The 20,110-nt window shown below is 39.5% G+C and overlaps 1 protein-coding gene across 2 annotated transcripts in view; it reads left to right on the forward strand.

The window, feature by feature from the left end:
* SPON1 (spondin 1) overlaps positions 1–20,110 on the forward strand; it is a 269,321-nt gene that overhangs the window by 61,877 nt on the left and 187,334 nt on the right. For both annotated transcript variants that reach the window (XR_011075438.1, XM_068555753.1), the window contains exon 3: positions 18,957–19,090. Coding sequence is in view for 1 of the 2 variants with exons in the window: in XM_068555753.1 (XP_068411854.1) it covers positions 18,957–19,090 (134 nt within the window). In the remaining variant the exon portion in view is untranslated. The remainder of the gene's footprint in view (positions 1–18,956; positions 19,091–20,110) is intronic.

The following is a 20,110-nucleotide window of genomic DNA, read 5'->3' on the forward strand; positions in this document are numbered from 1 at the left end:
AGGGTTGAAGAGGTAACAGACACACCAACACAGTCTGTGGCCAGGACTCAGTTCAGGGTTCCTTTGCTTGTTTCTGTCTCTTCCTTTGTTCTTCCCAGCCCCGCTCCCTTCCCATTAATGCTCTTTATCCTGCAATACACCGTGTTGACAGGACAACAGCTGATTCTTTGGCTTCTAATAATTATCTGGAAGAGCACCTTCCTGTCATCCATCGTTTGGTGAACTGCTCACATTTCCTGCTTCTTAGCAAGGCACGAGCCAGCCTCTCTCTCCCTCCTTCCCGGTGTTGCCTCATTACAGCAGAGGGGGATGCCTCGTACGCTTTTCTTCATGATTTGATCAGTGTATTCCCCCCAACCCTCCACCTTCAAGAGCACAAAGACAAAATGCATTCTCCCCAGATATTTGGTTTGTTTTGCGAAAGCTCAGTACTCCCCTGGCTGGGAACCACATTGAATGTGTTTGATAAATAGCCACTAAGAGTTACCTTAAATCCACTTCTTTAAGACAGATTCTTAGTGTTAAAATAGAGTTAGATCAAAGTTTGGCATTTCCCCAGGGTATGGAGAAGGTCACAGACATGAACCATGGTTAATAAGATTTAAGTCCATGTGCCATGTCCGCCATTTTCTTGCTAAAAGGAGAGGTAAATTTGACACGCTTCTATATCCTGGAGAATAAAGACATTCAAGAATCTCTTTAAGCCTATTCTGAAATAACCCTCAGCAGAAACTTACCTCATGCTCAAGGTGAGGGGTAGGTGAGAGGGGAGCACAGTTTGGACCCTGTGCTAATGTCTGCTGACTTAAGCAGGGTACAACCAATCATCAGGGTAGGGAGGAGACTGGGACATGGGGGAGAAAACTCAGTCCTCTGCCAGAAATGTCATTGTCCTATGCTAGGGTGGGGGACAGTCAGAGAGTCCCCTTCTTCTATTTAAAACCTTCGAAATGCAGTGTAAGAAAAAAAAAAAAAGGATTATATTCTTGTTTTCCTGCTTGTAAGATAGCCCCATCCTTTTCTTCCTTCCTCCTTCCCCACTTTACCTCATTTGGGGCCACTTTGGCATATGGGTGAGACCAGAAACAAAGGTTGCCGTCTCATCCAGCCAGCCATCTGTCCACATTTCCAGTGAATGGTATCTGCCAAGAACTCCCACTCTGCGGGCTCTCTGGAAAGGCAGGCTGATAAGCTTGTGCCTCGGATAAAGCCCCCAGCTTCGGATGATCCGGGCAGGGTGGGGAGGCTGAATCCATGGGAAACTTCTTCCCTTGTGGAGACTGGTCTGGATCCCTCTCTGCCTGGAGGTGCTGACATTGTAAAAATGAAGGAATGAGGAGGGCAGGGTGAGGGTGGAGGATCAACTCAGATATTTAAGGAGCCAGAGCTGCAAATAAAATCTGGCTGGGATCAGTTTTTTTCTGCATATGATGTTTCTAGAATCGTCTTTCCAAAAATCTAAGCCTTCTCTGGGCACACAGGGTCTTCCTGGAGGCTTGTGGTATAGTGGAAAGGCCACTGGTTTGGAACCAGACTGCCTGGTGTGAGCTCACTATGAATCTGGCGAATCTGATTAAGGGACACCATTTCTCTGAGCCTTGGTTTCTTCTGTGAGATGGAAAACATAGGCCCCTCTCAGGACTGTTTCGGACTTGCAGTGAGTCAACACGGTTAATACATGTAAACCCCAGCACAGTGACCGGGACATGGAGGGGCCTTGGCAAACAGGTTTTACTCCTAACTTTGTCCTTTGCTAAATGAAGTCAAACCATTGAAAGCCCCATTAGTGTACAAGAGACATTCTGTCCATCCTGGAAGATCTCAGCATGATATAAACAGGCTTCCTCAACAACTTCAGGCCAAGCAGCCTAGAGAGCTGTACATTCTGCTGAGCTGATCATAAATCTGAACGAAATAATTATGTAAAGTATCCAAGAGCAATTCAGTGAGAAGATACCTCATCTGCCTTGATGGGCTTTTCAATTACTCATTTTTAGTACTGCATTATACCATTCTCTGGCAATAATTATTAAACATTTCAACTGTATTGCAATATAAAACTTCAAAGGCTGATTTATTTTCTAGGCATTAGACAACCTAGTATAATGTTCCCCAACTGTATGGTTCTATTGATTTAAACCTGTTTATCAGAGTGATTTTCTAGCATCGAGTTGAAACTGACACCCTATCCCCAAGTGGAAGATGAGGGAAATGAGTTAGGTCCAGCGGTTACAAGCACTAGCTTTGGGGTCACGGGGGACATGAGCCCAAGCTCCTGCTTCCTAGTCCCAGGTTCTGAATTTGTAAAAAGGGATAATTCTTTACAAGATTATTGGGATGACTGTGTGATATAATGGATAAGAAGTGTTAGCAAGAACATACAGTATGGACTCAGTAAATAATAGATATTATTGCCATAACTGTGCATTCTGGGATGGGTTTTACATTCGGCAGATGACAATATTCTCAGTTATTCACACACATGCATCACTCACCTCCTAGGCTCTGGACACTGAGGATGCTGTCAGGGTTCATTTTCTGATTGTCACTTTAAGAACTCAAAAGAAGTCACAGTTGTGGAGCACCTAACTGTTCCAGGCACCCTGCTAGGCAGAGCATCTTCCTTTCTCAGCATGATTCAGGCATTTCAGACAAGGACACTGAGGCACAGAAAGGTTAGTTACTTTCTTCAAGGTCATTCAGTGACTAAGACAGAAATCGGATCCCGGTCTGCCCAGCTCCAGAGCCCCCACATCATACTCCCCCACTACGCCATGCTTTCTCTCAGGATCCCAGGAGGCATATTTCACCGGGTTTGAAGGAGAATTCTTCCTTCTCTTCCTGGATTTTCTAAAGGAGATATATCTTTTCTTACTGAGGATTACCTACCCCCAGTAAATGACCAATTTTCCTGCATGTCCATCTCTACCTGTCTCAGCATCTCCCAATTCTTACATGGAAGGTGAGGTTCTCTTTTTCGACCAAGGGCCACACTGTGTTGAGTGATTGGGCAGTGACCCCTACACACACACACACATACATACATACACGCACACCAGTTCCACTTGAGCCTGTCCATTGAACTCAAGGCTCCCAAGGCAAGCTGGATTTAGGTGCAGGCCCGCTGGGCTGGTACCAGGATACCACTTTGTAGGGAGCACTAAAATGTCACTGGAAATGTAATGAGATGGAGAAAATGTTCTTTACGAGAATTATTGAAAGCAAGCATGACATGAGAATGATGATAATAATGATTTTATTATCTTAAATAATACTCCATGATTATAATAAACACTGAGATAGCTTCGTGCCAGGAACTTCTCTAACTGTGTTACAGGGAATAACTCATGTAAACCCTTCCGGCCCATTGAGGAAGGTACTATTATTACTGCCCATTTTACAGATAGGAAGACTCCTTCCAGAAAGGCTAAGGAATTTGCCAGAGTCATACCACTAGTAGATAGGCTGTCAGGCTCTCCCAGGCCCTTGACCATTGCCTCTTGTTAGGAGGCAAAACCCCCAGGAGCTCTAAAGTGGCAAGAGATGGTGTCTCGGCTGCCTTCCAGGCCTCTTAGCTGCTGGGTGTGCAAGTTCGGGGCTGGGAGCCGAGCTGTGAGTGGGCGGGTGCTGAGCCAGCAGTCTTCCCTGCCCCCTCCTTATACACAACACCCAGCCTCTCCTCTGGATGAATGTTGGGCAGATACTTAGAGAATATCGTTTGAAAGGAGGCCAGGTTATTAGCCTGCTCAGGGCGCCCACGTGTCCTGGCCTAGCCCTGCTCCCAAGCTTGGCCTGCTGTGTTCGCTCTCAATATGTGAAACAACCCAGAGAGCATGCAGGATTAATCTGCTTTTCGGGGGGAACAAAATCCATTAGCTCTCGGGACTTGACCTCTGTGGATTAGAGGCTGTGTACCCAGGTCAACGTCAGAAGGGCCCCCTGCAATGCTCATGGCCACCTCCCCGCTGCTCCTCCCCCAGGTTCTCACAAGCTTCTCTGGTCTGGGAGGTGGAGAGCATGCCCCTGGGAAAGAAAAAATAAAGGAGAAAGGGTAAAAAAAGATGAATACAATGAAGATAATCTGTTACCTGTTATGATGAACACAATGAAGATAATCTGTTAAGAGATCCTAGAGCAGAAAGGAATTCTAACAACTGACGAGGGGCTGGGAGGTGACAGTCTTTGTCAGGAAGTAGGACAAGATTTGGGCCTAAATCTTTATAGCCTAGAAGGGGGACGACTGTCAAAAGCTACACTGGGGAATGCAGCCAATGCAGACGTTCAAATGATGTTTCTGATGCATTTAGAAAAACCTGGAAAAATGTGAAGGCTCTTAGGGCAAACGGAGAAAACAAGACAACATTATACACACAATGTGAACACAACTGTCTACAAATTTCAAAGTATAAACAGAGAAAACTCTAAAAGGAAACAAACCAAAATTATTGACACAGTGGAGGATTTTTTTCCCCTTTTCTGTCCTTGTACACTTTTTTATAATGAACTCTTTAGAATAATAAAGGCAAAATCTTTATTTAATTTTTAAAAATCTGTACTGAAAGCACTTTCATAAAAGACAAAGCAACTGTCTTTCTTTCCATGACTTTCAGATGGAGAAAATACACATGGGAAACTAGAAAGAGATGATTTAATGACTGGGGTTATTTTCTTTGGATTCTCTCTCAGACCTTACTGAAGTGTTTCAAAATCCTTTCCTGGACAGATTCAGCAATAATAACCTGAATTAATTTCAGAAAAGTAAAGATGTGAAATTTAGCTGTAAGAGATAATGGTAATATCCCCGAATTGTGAACAACACAATGTTCAGCACTCTGAAGTTTGTTAGGTAAACTGTGGGCTATCCATTCCATACCATGGGCTATTCTGCAGCCATAGAGGATTTTGTTGAGTTATATATTGAGTAGAAAGGAAAGATATTCATGATGTATTGTTGAGTGAAAAAGACAGTATAGTGTAATTCTGTTTTTTAGAATTGCAATATGCACGTATGTATGAATAATCTGAAAAGATAAACATCAAAATGTTAATAATAACTATCTTGGGGATAGTTGAATTGTGAGTATTGTTTGTTTCATAATTTTTGCTACTCTGTGTTTCCTGATTCTCCTACAATGAACAAGTACAGGCATACATCGTTTTATTGCACTTTGCTTTATTGTACTTAGCAGGCATTGTGTTTTTTACAAATTGAAGGTTTGTGGCAACCCTGCATCGAGCAAGCCTATTGGCACCATTTTTCTAGCAGTATTTGCTCACTTTATGTCTCTGTGTCACATTTTGGTAATTGTCGCAATATTTCAAATTTTTTCATTATTATTATATTTGTTGTGGCAATCTGTTCAGTGATCTTTGATGTTACTGCTGCAAAAAGATTGACTTGCTGAAGGCTCAGAAAATGGTTGGCATTTTTTAGCAATAAAGTATTTTTAATTAATATATGTAGATTGGGTTTTTTTAGATATGATGCTATTGCACACTTAATAGATTACAGTATACTGTAAACATAATTTTTTTCTTTTAATTTTAAGCTTTTTAAAAATTTTTTATTTTTTTAATTTTATTTTTTTATTGAAGTATATTTGATTTACAATGTTGTGTTAGTTTCAGGTGTACAGCAAAGTGATTCAGTTATATATACATCTAGTCTTCATCAGCTTCTTTTCCTTTATAGATTATTACATGATATTGAGTATAGTTCCCTGTGCTATACAGTAGGTCTTTGTTGGCTATCTATTTTATATTTAGTAGTGTGTATATGTTAATCCCAAACTCCTAACTTATCCATCCCTCTCCTCCACTTTCCCCATTGGTAACCATAAGTTTGTTTTCTATGTCTGTGAGTCTATTTCTGTTTTGTAAATAAGTTCATTTGTATCCTTTTTTTTCCATTCCACGTATAAGTGATATCATATGGTATTTGTCTTTCTCTGTCTGACTTACTTCACTTAGTATGATCATCTCTAGGTCCATCCATGTTGCTGCAAATGGCATTATTTCATTCTTTTTATTGGCTGAGTAATATTCCATTCCACAATGGAATATATATATATATATATATATATATATATATATATATATAATTACATCTTCTTTATCCATTCATCTGTTGATGGACATTTAGCTTGCTTCCATGTCTTGGCTATTGTAAATAGTACTGCTATGAACACTGGGGTGCGTGTCTCTTTATGAATTAGAGTTTTCATCTTTTCTGGATATATGCCCAGGAGTAGGATTTCTGGATTATATGGTTACTCTATTTTTAGTTTTTTAAGGAACCTCCGTACTGTTCTCCATAGTGGCTGCACCAATTTACATTCCCACCAACGGTTTAGGAGGATTTCCTTTTCTCTACACCCTCTCCAGCATTTATTATTTGTAGACTTTTTGATGATGGCCATTCTGAACAGTGCGAGGTGATACCTCATTGTAGTTTTGATTCGCATTTCTCTAATAATTAGCGATGTTGAGCATTTTTTCATTGCAACATAATTTTTATACATACTGGGAAACCAAAATATTCATGTGATTCACTTTACTGCAAAAATTAAAGAGGTCTGGGACCGAACCCACAGTATCTCCAAAGTATGCCTATATTCCTGCTTCTCCTCTTTAGGGTGTCTTTCTCCTGCATTAATACAATCAGGCTAAGGTGCTGGGGGAACACTTCCCTCTAGCTACAATATACTGAAGACCCACTGCTTCTCACAAACTTCTAGAGAAGAAATACGTACGAGATGATGCAGTAGGACATATATTCCCTCATTCTCTAACTTGATCCCTAACTGTCAGTGTCCCCTACACTCTCTGACTCAACAATCCACATTTAGATGTACTGTTGCCCTTTCCTTCAGACTCAGACCACCCACTACCCAGACCAATAAGGACTTGAGGACAGCCTTCTTAAGCAACCACTGTCCCCATCACTATCCCTGATAGGCATCCATGGTCGTGGTGCCCTGCATTGACCACTGGGCTCATGAGATATTTTCTTACTCACATCTCACATCCCCACCCCACCCCCAGCAGAAGTCCCTTCTAATCCCAAGGCCCAAATCTAACCCCTCCTGCCAACTCCATTCCAAGCCATGCTCATGGGACCAGTTTTCTTCTGTGGATGTCATTCCAAGTTCCTGTTCCAATTATCTGACTTATCCATGGTTCTCATGTGGGAACTGGAGCCCTGACCCTGACCACCAGCTCTGTTCTCTATCTATGACTAGCTTTCTGCTGCCAGAAGACAAATGTCCAAGATGGCATCTATGGCGACTTCCAAATAGTATTCTCCTGGATGTCCCACTGCCATGGTCCACCCACTTGTTAGAAAGCTTGTGACTTTATCCAGGACCTTGATGTTATTTAGGTTCATCTCCTGAGGCTTATGTCTGTCGGACCCCAAAGGGTGAGACAACATAGCAGAAGAGAGAATCCATATCAGGGTTGAGGAGGGGAGCCAAAATTAGACTTAGGAAAGAAGTATTGTGTATTTAAGTCTGAAAAGAAAGTGAGGCCATAAACAGGTTGAGCATAAATGTAGGCCATGATGCAGATTTCAAAATGGATATGGTAGGTGATTCAGGATTGTGATCAATGGAAAGTTTTGGAAACTTTGTAAGTCATGCTGATGAGGTGGCTTAGAAAGTCCCTAGTATTTGAAAAGGTCTGTTCATGACCAGATGCCCAACCAATTGCCTTAATGATAGGTTGCCAAGCGTTCTGGAAATCCAACCTTGTCCGCCTGTCTTAACTTGGTCTACCTTACCTGGCTATCTCACCTGACTGGGTGGGGACCAGTCTCAGGTCCCTTAATTTCTCTCTCTTCTTACAGGGAGTCAAGCAGCCCCCTTGCCAGCAAATCTCCCCCAAGTGACTTTAAACTTAAACTTAACCTGGGAAGGTTTATTGTAGCCTACATTAAAAAAAAAAAAAAAGAAATGTTACCCATAGAATGTTGTAATGAAGTCCCTTAAAAAGAATTAGAAACCTCTTCATTTAAAGTAATACATCATCATTTTAGAAAATTTAGAAACCACAGAAAGCATAGACAGGAAGTAAAAATCACCCATAATACTACTACCAGACACCACCACCCATCATAATATGTTTTAATTTTTAGTCTCAGGTACTCAGAAAAGAAACCAGAGACTGAAATGAGTGTTGAAGCCTTTTTAAGTGACTTTCATTTAGTTGGTGGCTAACATGGTGGGTCTACTGTAGACCAGGACAAGTGTGGAGATGTTTGGGGGGGGTGGGGAAAAGGACAAGAACAAGTTCTGATAGGCCCAAAGCTTGTTGGAGGAAGCTGACATTTTCTGGAAAACAAACAACTTCGGGAGCATTCTCTGAATCAGAGGAAATAACCCCTTCTGTTCAATGCTCAATTACCATCTGGCAACTGAGGTTGTGCATAAACAACCATATTTACCTAAGGTGGCCTCTGTGGCTTGGCAAACATTCTTCTTTGTTTCACTGCTGGGCCAAGGTTCTGAGTCTTATCCCCCACTGGGATCTTTTTCCAGAGATACAAGCTTTCGTTTCAGACAGCCCTGAGTCAGAATCCAGACCAGATCATTTTGACTTTTATTTCCTCATCTATGAGAATAATTATTCCCATCAAGGATTCAAAGATGTGACCATGTTAAGTACCTGGCACATAGTAGGTGCTAATTAAATATTAATTCCCTTTGGCTTTCCTAATATAGTCACCCAGAACCCTCCCAAGGATTTTAAAGATTTAGGGTTAAAATTAACTGCAAAAGTTCTCTGTAACCACCAGTAAAGGGGTTCCTCATGGAGGCCAAGTGTGCCACTCCAAGAAAATCACATGGTTTGGAAATCTACCCTCACACCAATAAAGCTGCAGAAGGGAATCTAAGTACCCTTTAAGAAAATACGAAGCAGAAGTACTATTTACATTTACCAAATACTTGTGTGTGTGTTGGAGTGGGATGTTTAGTTGTGGGCTGGTCCAGTGGAGGTGGTTCCATAGGACTCAGCTTGGCTAGAGAGAAATTCTTACCTAACATAAGGGAATGACACTATCAGGAGGGAGTGTGGTATAGAGGAAAGAGCACGGGCATTAGAGCAGATAAGGCTGAGGTCAAACCTCAGTTCCACCACTGCGGGATTTAAACAGGTTATTTAACCCATCTGCATCACAGTAGTTTCCTTAAGGATAGGCTTAATACTGCTTAATTATTGGAAGGAAATGGAAATCATATATGTAAAGTCCTTAGCCAATAGAAAGTGTCAGAAATGCAAGCTATTATTATTATCAAGGCTATTAATAATCATCTAGAAAAACAAAATCCAAAGTCAGAAGGACTTTGTCTAACTCCAGGGAGTTGTCTAAATAGGGAGTAAAGGCATATTGCAGCCAGGAGGTAGAGCCAGCAATCTCACAACCAAAGGGAGGGGGCATGTACATCTAGTTCTTCAGTGCACACCTCTTAGCTATCAGGCACTGTGCTAAGTGCTGAGGAAACAAAGAGAAAAAAAGCAAGAGACATAGTGTCTGCCCTCGTAGCCTACAGATTATTAGAGAGGTAGACATTAATCAAGGACTCAAACAAATGCTTGTAAAATTAAAAGAGGGCTAAAGTGTCTGAAGGGAGAGGGATGGATATATGAGAACACATAACAGGGGAAATGGCCATAGTGAAAGAGGACAGGGAAGGCTTTTCAATGAGAGGGATGAGTGAGCTGAGATGCAGAAAAGGAAGAAAGGGAAGAAGGAAAGGAGGAAGGGAGAGGAGGAAGGAAGGAGGAAGAAGGAAGGGAGGGAAGAAGGAAAAGGGAATTGACTAGGCTTTTGCAGGAGAAAACAAGTGCAGAAAGCAAGGGCGGGGGGGAGATGGCACAGTATGAGGCTAGAGAGGTGGGAAGGCAGGGACTTGACTCAAGGATTTCAGTCTTGATTCTGGAAACAATGAAAAGCTGTTGAATTGTTCTAAGGAAGGAGATTATATTCGTGTTTTTAAAAGATCACTCTGGTTTGCAGTATAGAGAAAAAAATGAAGAAAGGCAAGAGAAGATGTACAAAGACCAGTTAGGATAATTTTATATTAGTTCAGATTAAAAATGATGTAGCTTAGTCTACAATAGTAGTAGGGATATTAGTCTGTGGTAGTAGTAGGGATGGTAGTAGGAATTCAAGAGACATTTGGAAGGTAACATGGACAGCATTTGGATACAAAGGGTGAGAGAGGGAGAAGAGCCAAGGATGACACCTGGCGTTTCTGACTTGCACAATTAGAGCAGAACCAGGTTAGAGGGAAGATAAATTAGTTGTTGACAAGGTGTATTTGAGGTATGTTTCATCCAAGAGGAAGTGCAAGTAGAAGATAGAAGTTGGGAGATGCATGCCTAGAGCTCTGAGAAGTGGCCGAGACTGGAAATGTAAACTTGTGAATCATCCACACATAGGTAGCAATTAATGCTGTGAGTTGAAGGAGATCACCTACATAGAGGGAATAAAGTCAGAACAGGAGAGGGCTTAGGACTGAGCTTTGAGCAATTTCAAATTTAAAAGCCAGTAGAGGAGGATCAGCAACCAAAGAAAGTAGGGAGAGAGGACGGGAAAGTGGAGGTGGGGAGAGGGCAGGAAGGAGCTACGGCACAGAAGCTATGGGAGGAGAGTGCTTCAAGAAGGACTGTAGATCTATTAGGTTAAGCACTGCAGAAGCCACTGATGGCCTTAGCTAGAGCTGTTTTAATAGTGTGATGTACGCCCCAAACACCTGGGATTGGGATGAAGATGAGTGGGATGTGAAGTGAAGACTGGAAGTATAGCCAACTCATTCAAGTTATTTGATTGTGATGGAGAGAAGAGCAAGAACACCATATCTGGAGGGGGATGAAGGGTTAACTGAAGGTGTCTTTATTTTTCAATGGGAAAGACTCAACTGTGCTTACAAGATTAATGGGAATGATTCAATTGGGGCAGAAGTTGAACCTGGAGGAGAGAAAAGGGGTAATTGTTAGAGTCAGGAAGAGGGATGGGAACAGAGCAGAGATGAAAGAGAAGTAAGGCTCCTCTGTTATAATAAGAATGAAGGAGGACAGGGTGAATGCAGGTGGGAAAGTGAAGGACTTTAAATCTGCTGACTTCTGTTTATTCTGTGAAGTAAGTGGCAAGGTAATACAATAAGAGTGAAAGAAGAGATTAATGTTGGAAGTTTGGAGAGATTGGAGATTTGAAATCATCATTGTTGACAGTGGAAGGGTAATGGTTTGCCAGATACATACAGCAATGTAGCCGGGCCAACCTGAGGCTAGCAGTCAATTAATATAGGAGACAATTGGCCTCATCACATGACTTTGTCCAGTAGCATTGAGCTCCACAGGTGTGAGTGGCTGGGATTTTATCACATCAAGAAGATAAAATGAATTGGGAGATTGGGATTGACATATATACACTAATACGTATAAAATGGATAACTAATAAGAACGTGCTGTATAAAAAAATAAATAAAATTAAATTTAAAAAAAAGATAAAATGATAGAGAAGCAAGGGAGTTTTTAGAGTATTTATACCATATATGAAAAAATAAAGATCCATAGAGATAACACAATGTTGATAAAGAAGAGCAAGGAATGAGGACTTGCCCTTCCAGATATTAAAATATATTACAGTGCTATGGTGGGGGTGGGTGGGAACCTGAGTAGAAAGCTCAGTAACAGTGTGTTTGGGAACCTGGTATACATATGCCCCATTTGCCTGGAAAAGTCTGTTTTGCCAGTTGTCTCAGAATATTGTAATTATTAATAACAAACTTTTTCATCCTTGTTTGGACAATAAATTTTATGGTCACTCTTTATATGAGAAAGGTGGCATCACAAAGTGGAGGAAAGATGGATTGAGTGGTGTTAAAAGTAGCTCACAGTATGGACTTCTAGCTTCTAGGCCCACGGGTAAGGAGCTTAGAGGTCACCACTCCATCCTAACAAGTGAAATGCTGAGCAAACCAAAAAAGCAACAATTCTTTTTAGAGCCATCAGAGAAATGAGATCACAGGGCAAATTGCTGCCCCCAAATTGGAGAGGCAGACAGGAGGATACAGAGAATCACAACTTAACAAAGCAGAAATTTCCATGTGCCAGAGTAGGAAAACCTGAACTACAATCAGGTAGTCCAAACTACGAAGTTCAACTACAGTTTTGAACTACAAAAAACACCTTACCTAATCGATGGATTGCTTGAGGCTCAGTGTGGACAAGTCTGAGAGTTAGAAACTCCAGAGGTGCCCAGTCATTGGCGGGGAGGGGGAATAACCTGTGGGCTTCACCTCCAGGAGATCTACCACATCCTCACAGTGAATATCAGAGAAAAAAATCTCATCGGGCTTCTGGCAAGGGGAGGAGAAAAGGAACTAGTTTTAAATACACCAGACATTCTGTTCTTCTCAACAAGGTCTGCTCTCAGGAGGAGCTATCTTACTACAGCCTAACCTCCTAGAGTTTTATCAGAACCTAACCTATCTGGGGGAAGGGAAATACCCAACTCCAGCCCCCTCCAGCCATCCAGTCCCACCTAAGTGGTGGGGGGAAACTGAGACGCACACGTGAAATTCACAGTCCAGGGGTACACGTCACCAAAAGACGGAGACCTAATCATAAGGCTATAGAACACTTCCTCTCCCTGACCCCTTACCACAGGCATACTTCAAAGATATTGTTGGTTCAGTTTCAGACCACTGCAATAAAGCAAAAATTGCAATAAATCTAGTCACATGAAATTTTTGGTTTCTCAGCACATATAAAAGTTATGTTTACATTGTACTGTACTCTATTAAGTGCACAGTAGCATTATGTCTAAAAAAAGGACATACCTTAATTAAAAAATACTTTACTGTTAAAAAATGCAGTGTCTCTGAAATGCAATAAAGTGAAGCCACAATAAATTGAGGTATGTCTACATGTTGCTAAAGGCCTATTTACCTCAGTTCCTTTTACAGCACATCATGTCCACCTTGCAACAAAAAATTAAAAGGCAAACCAAAAGGCAAAAAACACATTTGAAGAGATAGAGAAAGCGTCAGAACCAGACATGGCAGGGATGTTGGAATTATCAGACAGGGAATTTGAAACAACAATGATTAATATGCTAAGGGCTCTAATGGATAAAGTGGACAGCATGTAAGAACAGATGGGCAATGTAAGCAGAGATGGAAATCCTAAGGAAAAACCAAAAAGAAATGCTAGAGATCAAAAACCTTGTAACAGAACTGAAGAATGCCTTTGATGGGCTTATCAGTAGACTGGACACAGCTGAGGAATCTCTGAGCTTGAGGATATATCAACAAAAACTACTAAAACTGAAAAGCAAAAGAACAAAGACTAAAAAAAACAGAACAGAATATACAAGGACTATGAGAGGACTACAAAAGGCATAACATATGCATAATAGGAATACCAGGAGAAGAAAGGCAGAAAGGAACAGAAGAAATACTTGAGACAATAATGACTGAGAATTTCCTCAAATTAATATCTGACACTAAACCAAAGATCCAGGAAGCTCAGAGAACACCAAGAAAGATAAATGCCAAAAAAACTATATCCAAGCATATCATTTTTAAACTACAGAAAATTAAAGATAAACAAAAAATCCTAAAAGAAGCCAGAGGAAAAAAACACCTTACCTACAGAAGAACAAAGATAAGAATTATATACAACTTCTCAGAAACCATGCAAACAAGAAGAGAGTGGGGTGAAATATTTAATGTGTTGAGAGAAAAAAGCCACCAACTTAGAACTCAATACGCTGTGAAATTATTCTTCAAAAGTGAAAAAGATATAGAGACTTCTTCAGACAAACAAATATTGAGGGAGTTTGTCACCAGTAGACCCGTCTTGCAAAAAATGTTTAAAAAGTTCTTTAGAGAGAAGAAAAATAATATTGGTCAGAAAGTCAGATCTCCATTTAAAAAAGGAACAGTATTAAAGAAGGAATAAAGGAAGGTAAAATAAATTTTTTAATTTTTCTTATTCTTAATTGATCTAACAGATAGTACTTTGTTCAAAATAATAATAGTAACAGTGTATTCAATTGTATATGCTTATGTCTATATATGCTTATATATGTTTATGTGTAAGTGAAATGAATGACAGCAATGATATAAGGGAAAGGAGGAAGGAATTAGGAATATTTTGTTATTATAAGGTACTTGCACTATCTTTGAAGCAGTATAGTGTTATTTGATAGCAGACTTGGATTAGTTGTAAATGTATACTGAAAACTCCAGGACAACCATTTTAAAAAGCCAAAAAAAAAAAAAAAAGTATAATCGATACACTAAGGAAGGAAAACAAATAAATAGAATCATATAAAATTCTCAATTAGAACCAAAAAAGACAGAAAAAGTGTGAAAGACAGAAATAGGAACAAAGAACAAGGCAACAAATATGGTAATATTAATCTGCCTATATCAATAATCACTTTAAACATCAGTGGTCTAAACAGATCAATTAAAAGATTGTCAGTGAATCAAAAACAAGACCCTTATATGTTGTCTATAAGAAACCCACTTTAAATATAAAGACATATATCAATAGATTAGAAGCAGGATGACAAGAAAGATATACAGTGTTAACATTAATCAAAAGAAAGCAGGAATAGCTATATTAATTTCAGGCAGAGTGGACTTCAGAGCAAGGAAAGTTATCAGGAATAAAGAGAGGCATTACATAATGATAAAGGGATCAATACTCCAAGAAGATGTAATAATCCTTAATATGTTTGCACCTAATGACAGAGCATCAAAATGTGTGAGCTGAAAACTTACAGAACTGCAAGGAGAAATAGATGAATCCATTGTCATAGTTGTAGACTTCAATTCCCCTCTATCAGAAATGGACAGATGTAGCAGGCAGAAAATCGGTAAGGACATAGTTCAACTCAAGAGTGCCATCAATCAGCTGGATCTAACTGACATCTATAGACTACTTCATTCAACAACAGCAGATTACACGTTCTTCTCAAGCTCACGTGGAACATTCAACAAGATGGATCGCATTCTGGGTCATAAAATACACCTTAACAAATTTAAAAAGATAGAAATCATACAATATCTGCTCTCACACCACAATAGAATTAAACTAGAAATCAAAAACAGAAAGATAACTGGAAAATCCCCAAATAGTTGGAGGTTAAACAACACATTTCTAACCAACACATGGGTCAAAGAAGGAATTTCAAAAGAAATTTTAAAATATTGTGAACTAAATGAAAATGAAAATACAACTTATCAAACTTTGTGTGATGCAATGAAAGCAGCACTTAAGGGAAATTTATAGCATTGAATGTACATATTAGAAAAGAAGAAAAACTTTAAATCAATAATCTTCTACTTTAGGAAACTAGAAAAAGAAAAGCAAATAATATCTAAAATAAACAAGAAAAATAATAAAAATTAGAGCAGAAATCAATGAAATTGCAAAAAGAAAGAAATCAATAGAGAAAATCAATAAAACCAAAAGCTGGTTCTTTGAAAAGATCAGTAAGATTGATAAGCCCTTAGCCAGGCTAACTGAAAAAAAAAAAAGAGGAGACACAAGTTACTAATATCAGAAATGAAAGAAGGGACATCACTACAGATCCCATGGACACTAAAGGAATAATAAGGAGTATTACAAACAACTCTATGCTCACAAATTTGATAACCTAGATGAAATGGACCAATTCCTTGAAAGACACGATGTACCAAAACTCACACAATAAGGAATAGAAAATATGAATAGGCCTATATCTTTTAAAGAAATTGAATCAATAATTAATATCCTTCCAAAACAGAAAGAACCAGACCAAGACGGGTTCACTGGTGAATTCTGCCAAACATTTAAGGAAGAAATTATACCGATTCTCTACTTCCTAACTCATTCTATGAGGCCAGCACCACCCTATTACCAAAAGTAGACAAAGACATTGCAAAGAAAGGAAAACTGCAAACCCATATCTCTCATGAACATAGATGTAAAATTCCTCAATAAAATATTAGCAAATCAAATGCAACAGTGTATAAAAAGAATAGACACCATAACCAAGTGGGATTTATCCCAGTCATGCAAGGCTGGTTCAGCATTTGAAAATCAATTAATGTAATCTATCACATCAACAGGTGAAATAAGAAAAATCACATGATCATGTAAATAGATGCAGAAAAAGCATTTGACAGAATCCAACACCCATTCATGATAAAAACTCTCAGCAAACTATGAATAGAGATAAAGGTCCTTAACTTGGTAAAGAGCGTACAAAAAACCTACACTTAACATCATACTTACTGGTAGGAAACTTGAGACTTTGCTGCAAAGATCAAGAACAAGGCAAGGATGTCCCCTCTCACCACTACTTTTCAACATCATACTGGATGTCCTAGCTAATACAACAAGACAAGATAAGGAAATAAAAGATACACAGATTGGGAAGGAAGAAATAAAGCCGTCTTTGTTTACAGATGACATGGTTGTCTACATAGGAAAATCTGAATCGACAAAAAACCTCAGGGAACTAATAAGCAATTACAACAAAAGCTTGATGATTGCCAGGAGTTGTGGGGAGGGAGGGATGAATCAGCAGAGCAGAGGATTTTTTAAGGCAGTGAAACTACTCAATACAATACTACAATGGTGGATGCATATTATTATACCTTTGTCAAAACCCCATAGAATATGCAACACCAAGAGTGAACTCTAATGTAAACTGTGGACTTTGGGTGATGATGTGTCAGTGTAGGTTTCTGTAGGTTTATCAGTTGTAACAAATGTACCACTCTGATGCCTGATGTTGATAATGGGGAATGTTGTGCATGTGTGGGAACGGGGTATATGGGAACTCTCTGTACTTTCTGCTCAATTTTGCTGTGAGTGTAAAACTGTTCTAAAAAAATCTGTTTACTAATTTGTTTTGAAGTAGCTCACAGTATGGAGAAAATAGAGTTGGATCCCTACTCCATCACATTAAAAAGTAAATTCTAAATGGATTGAAGGCCTAAGTGTGAAAATAAAATTATAAAGCTAATGGAAGAAAATACTAGAGAATATCTTTGTGATCTCAGTGTTTTTAGCAAGACCAAAAAAGTGCAAGCCATAGGAGAGAAATTGATCAATTTGATTAGATGGAGATTATTGAAGAATTCCAAAGATAAGATGAATGTCTGGGTGACAAAGATATTTGTAAATGATGAGCATTTCATATCTGGAAAGTCCTACAAATCAACAAGAAAAAGAAAAATCCACTGGTAAATATTCTGAGTAGGCAATTCACAGGAGAAACATGATAAATTCATGAAGAGATGCTCAAATTTGCTAGTATTAAATGAAAACAAGATACTACTTTACATCCATCAGATTGGAAACAATTAGAAAGTCCAATAATCACAAGTACTAGTGAGGATATGGGGAAACGGGAACAGTTATGCATAGCTTATAGAATGAAAGTAGGTAAAGCCATTTTGCGGAACAATCTGGAACTACTTAGTGAAATTAATATGATTATACCCACAACCTCACAACCAAGCAGTCCCACTACATGGTTTATATTGCTGAGAACTCTCATGTAGGTTCATAAGCAGAGCAGCGTGAGGATTTGTATTACAGCAATGTTTGTCGAGGCAAAGAGCTGGAAGTCAGTTAAGTGCTCCTCACTGGGAGAATAAGTAAAATGTGGTCTATGCATGCAGTGGAGTACTAAGCAGCAGTCAGTAGCAGTGTTACATTCACAGGTAGTAACATTGACATATCTCAAAATTATAAGATTAAGTGAAAGAAGTATTAAAATACAAAACAACTCTATGTAACTTCAAGTAAATTATACACACACATATATATGTATATATATGTATATGTGTATATACAGATATTCAGAAGGACATATATTAAATACTTAGGAATGAGTGGTAAACAAAGGAAGGAAATGAGAGACGTATAAGGAATATAGAGATAAACAAAATGTTGCTTTTGCTTTGCACAGTGATGAAAGTATATGATGTGACTTAATTTTTTACCTGCTTTCCTAAAAAAAGAGGAATTAAAAAATGTTTTTAAATAAAATAAATACAATATGGAGATAATGATCTCATTAAATTGTATTTGAAAATTAAATGAGTAATTCATATAAAGCACTTAGCTTAGTACCTAGCCTACACTAAACACCCAATAAATGTTCTCTATTAATGTTAGTAACACCACTCATGACACAGCTACTACCAATCAGTTGGAGTTGGCACTTAAGACCCATTGGATTTAGATGATTTCCCCCAAAAGATCTGTTCAGGTCTAACAGTTTGTGGTTCTACGAGAGGGATAGGCAAGTCCTGGCTGCAGACCCAGAAGCAAGCAGGAGAAATGGTGAAAACAGCCTTGGGGAATGGGAATGGCTACCAGCTTTTTTGCAGTGTCATAGGAAATCTTGATGGTTAACTTGGGAGAACACCAGTATAAGGCACAAATTAAGAAAGGAGAGGCTGCAGGAGTAAACAGTGCTATAGTGCTGGGCGACTTTATGTACTTTGGTATACTTACTCCAAAGGGGGGTTTTCTTTTAGCATTTTAATTTCAAGCTATAAAATTGAATCACAACATCTAGGTATATAGTGTTTGCTTTGGATTATCTCTCCCCCACCCTCCTCCTTCCCTGAAGTGGGACACAGGTTGTTGTAGTGAAATGAGCAAGATCATCACCTAGTGGCCTGTCCCTCAAAGTGCTGACAAAAGATCCTGGTCCCAGAGAGCGGAGAACAGGTGCTACATCCTTGCCCTTACGTTAATTCAACAAGCATTAAGTGGGACTCAACGCCAGGCACTATTCTGGTGTCTTTGGGATGTAGAACTACTAACAGAAAATGACAGATTTAAAAATAAAATTAAGGAAGTGTCAACACGGAAACTTCCCAAAGTGACATTGCATTTTAATGTGTTTATTTTCCACTGGTTTCCCACAGATCATAGATGAAGAAGAAACACAATTTATGAGTAATTGCCCCGTTGCGGTCACCGAAAGCACCCCACGGAGGAGGACGCGGATCCAGGTGTTCTGGATAGCGCCACCTGCAGGAACCGGCTGTGTGATTCTAAAGTAAGTGAACAAAGGAATCCTTGGAACATTTCACTCCCCTTCCCCGTGCTCTCTCAAAGTCTCCATGGTGCGGCTGCAGAAGGAAAAGTGCCTTTATTGGGGCATCAGACAAGTTGTATCATCTCTCCGCCCTCCCTTATCTCGACTCTAAAACAGGACTATGGGATACGGTCTTTTTGTAAAGTGCTATGGAAAGAATCAATCACCTGAATCTCTATTTTCTTCCCATACAAATGATCTGCTGGTTACTCTCTATCTTCCTAGAGATAATGATCCTATGGCTGGTCAAGAAAATTATGACCCAGGCGAGGATAATTTTTGGCTTCCTCCATCTTGAATACACCCCCTATCCTTAAGCTGTGCTAGGCTGACCTGAGACCTGACTATAACCTCCGTTGGCCCCAGGCTCTGCTTTATGATCCTGTCTTCTTCCTTCTCCCATCAAAATTGCCCTCTTGCACCGCTTCCTATGGGGCATCTTGATCCTCATCTTGGTGAGTTACAATAGATGATGAGAGGTATGAGCCAGCCAATGGTTTTCCCCTGAAAGGTAGCATTATCTCAAACCTGTGCTTCCAAAATTGTATGTTATAGAATGATGTTCAGGGAGATGTAAATAGGTGGGCAGGAAATCAATTTCTATGGTTAAATAACTTTGGAAAATGCTGTATGCTATATATCTCCTTCTTGCAGATTCACAACATATATTAGCATATTGAAGGTTTTGCAAAGTCCTGCCAAAAAGAAGTCTGTTTAACTTGGTTTCACCCAGCATTTCCCAAACTCGACTGCAAAGCTCCTTTTCTGCTGAGACATCTATTAACATTAAGTAGTTTGAGAAATGTGGCTATAACCTGTTTTAAATACATTTGAAGGCTCTATAGAGTGATGCTGGGAATTTTAGGATTTCAGACAGGCAAATAGTCATGGGTAGATAGGCAAGGCTCCAATGCCAGCATCCAAGAAACCCTTTTTCCTGGAGTTAGCGGCTGGGAACTTCCCAACCATCTTCTACTTCTT

This window comes from Eschrichtius robustus, chromosome 11 (assembly GCF_028021215.1).
Source record: "Eschrichtius robustus isolate mEscRob2 chromosome 11, mEscRob2.pri, whole genome shotgun sequence".
Taxonomy (NCBI): Eukaryota; Metazoa; Chordata; class Mammalia; order Artiodactyla; family Eschrichtiidae; genus Eschrichtius; species Eschrichtius robustus.